General features: G+C 41.1%; 1 protein-coding gene across 1 annotated transcript; it reads right to left on the bottom strand.

The window, feature by feature from the left end:
* Positions 1-288: 288 nt before the first annotated feature.
* Positions 289-1,029, bottom strand: LOC148230345 (uncharacterized). Its single transcript, XM_088195512.1, has one exon. It carries the CDS (start codon positions 1,027-1,029, stop codon positions 289-291), a length of 741 nt encoding a protein of 246 aa, XP_088051638.1.
* Between the last annotated feature and the right edge of the window lie 225 nt (positions 1,030-1,254).

Raw genomic sequence — 1,254 nt, 5'->3', positions numbered from 1 at the left:
TTACTTTTATTTGTATCATAGAAAGGGTTAACTTGTACCTATTAATATTTATTTAAGAAATTATATTACGATGTTAAAAAATATATAAAATGCCATTTTTGTCATTATTTTTTCAAGGCCCGGGTTCTGTATTTTGAAGTGATAGAATAATTGAAAGATAAGAGTATTTTTTTAATATTTTGATTTATTACAATCGATAACAACAACAAAAAATATAACAACAAACAAAATTACATAACAAAAATCAGATCTGAACAGTTATTGGGTACGCAGCAATAGCGGATTTGATCAGTGCTTGCCACTGCTGAAGCCATACTCCTTACCACCGGAATGTCCTCCCTTCTTTCCATAGTCGGAATGATGAGCGTGGTGCTCTTCGTGGCCATGGTGTCCCTTGTGTCCCTTATGATCTTCATCATAATGCCCCTTATCGTGGTGTCCCTTCTTTCCGTAATGATCATCATGGTATCCAGACTTGTGGTGTCCTCCCTTCTTGTGACCTCCGGCTTTCTTAGCATGATGTCCGTGGAAGTCTCCGTGCTTGCCGTGATGTCCTCCCTTGTGGAAGTCGTCGTAGAATTTATGCTCTTTGTGATATTCGTCTTTGTGGGCCTTGTGGTGGTATCCTGTCGTTTTGGATCCCTTCTTGTGTCCCTTCTTTTCGCCGAATTTTCCAGCCTTGTGTCCTTTCTTGCCTTCGTGGTGAGAGCCGTAATGTTCAGCTTCGTCATGATGCTTTTTCTTGTGTCCGGAGTGCTCTGCGTAATGCCCACCATGGTGATCTTTTCCATGGTGACCTTTTTCACCCTTGTCGAAGTGGTGTCCAGATTTGTAGCCCTTGTCTCCCTTCTTTCCGTGCTTGGATGAATGGTGGGCGTGGTGTTCAGACCCGCCTCCCGATTCATGCTTGCTGGACTTTCCGGAAGCAGCTGCTACTAAATCTGTGGCTTCTTCTTCTTCTTGTCTAGCGTTACAGCTCACTACGAAGCAGCAAGTAGCCACTAAGGCTATTAACCACAACAACCGCATGACCCTGAAAAACACACCTTATATTAAACACTTAAAAAATTAAAGCACTTTATTCGTAATGATTGACACCTACGCTAAATGCTCGGATACTCGATGGATTGAGAGTCGATGTTGAACTGATTTGTTTCCAATCACGAACCACTATTTATATTGCCACTTTCATCTAAGTAACTCGTGGCGCATTGTTGTTTTTTCGTTAGTATTTCACGATTTTCCTTTTTTATT

This window comes from Plectrocnemia conspersa, unplaced genomic scaffold, assembly GCF_051122295.1.
Source record: "Plectrocnemia conspersa isolate PC_06_02 unplaced genomic scaffold, ASM5112229v1 ptg000010l, whole genome shotgun sequence".
In the NCBI taxonomy this organism is placed as follows: domain Eukaryota; kingdom Metazoa; phylum Arthropoda; class Insecta; order Trichoptera; family Polycentropodidae; genus Plectrocnemia; species Plectrocnemia conspersa.
Note: the sequence above shows the minus strand (reverse complement) of the source record. Positions and strands in the feature narration are given on the sequence as shown.

Excerpts from the sequence above, each read along its gene's own strand:
- LOC148230345 (XM_088195512.1), bottom strand. The coding sequence starts at position 1,029 with ATGCGGTTGTTGTGGTTAATAGCCTTAGTGGCTACTTGCTGCTTCGTA.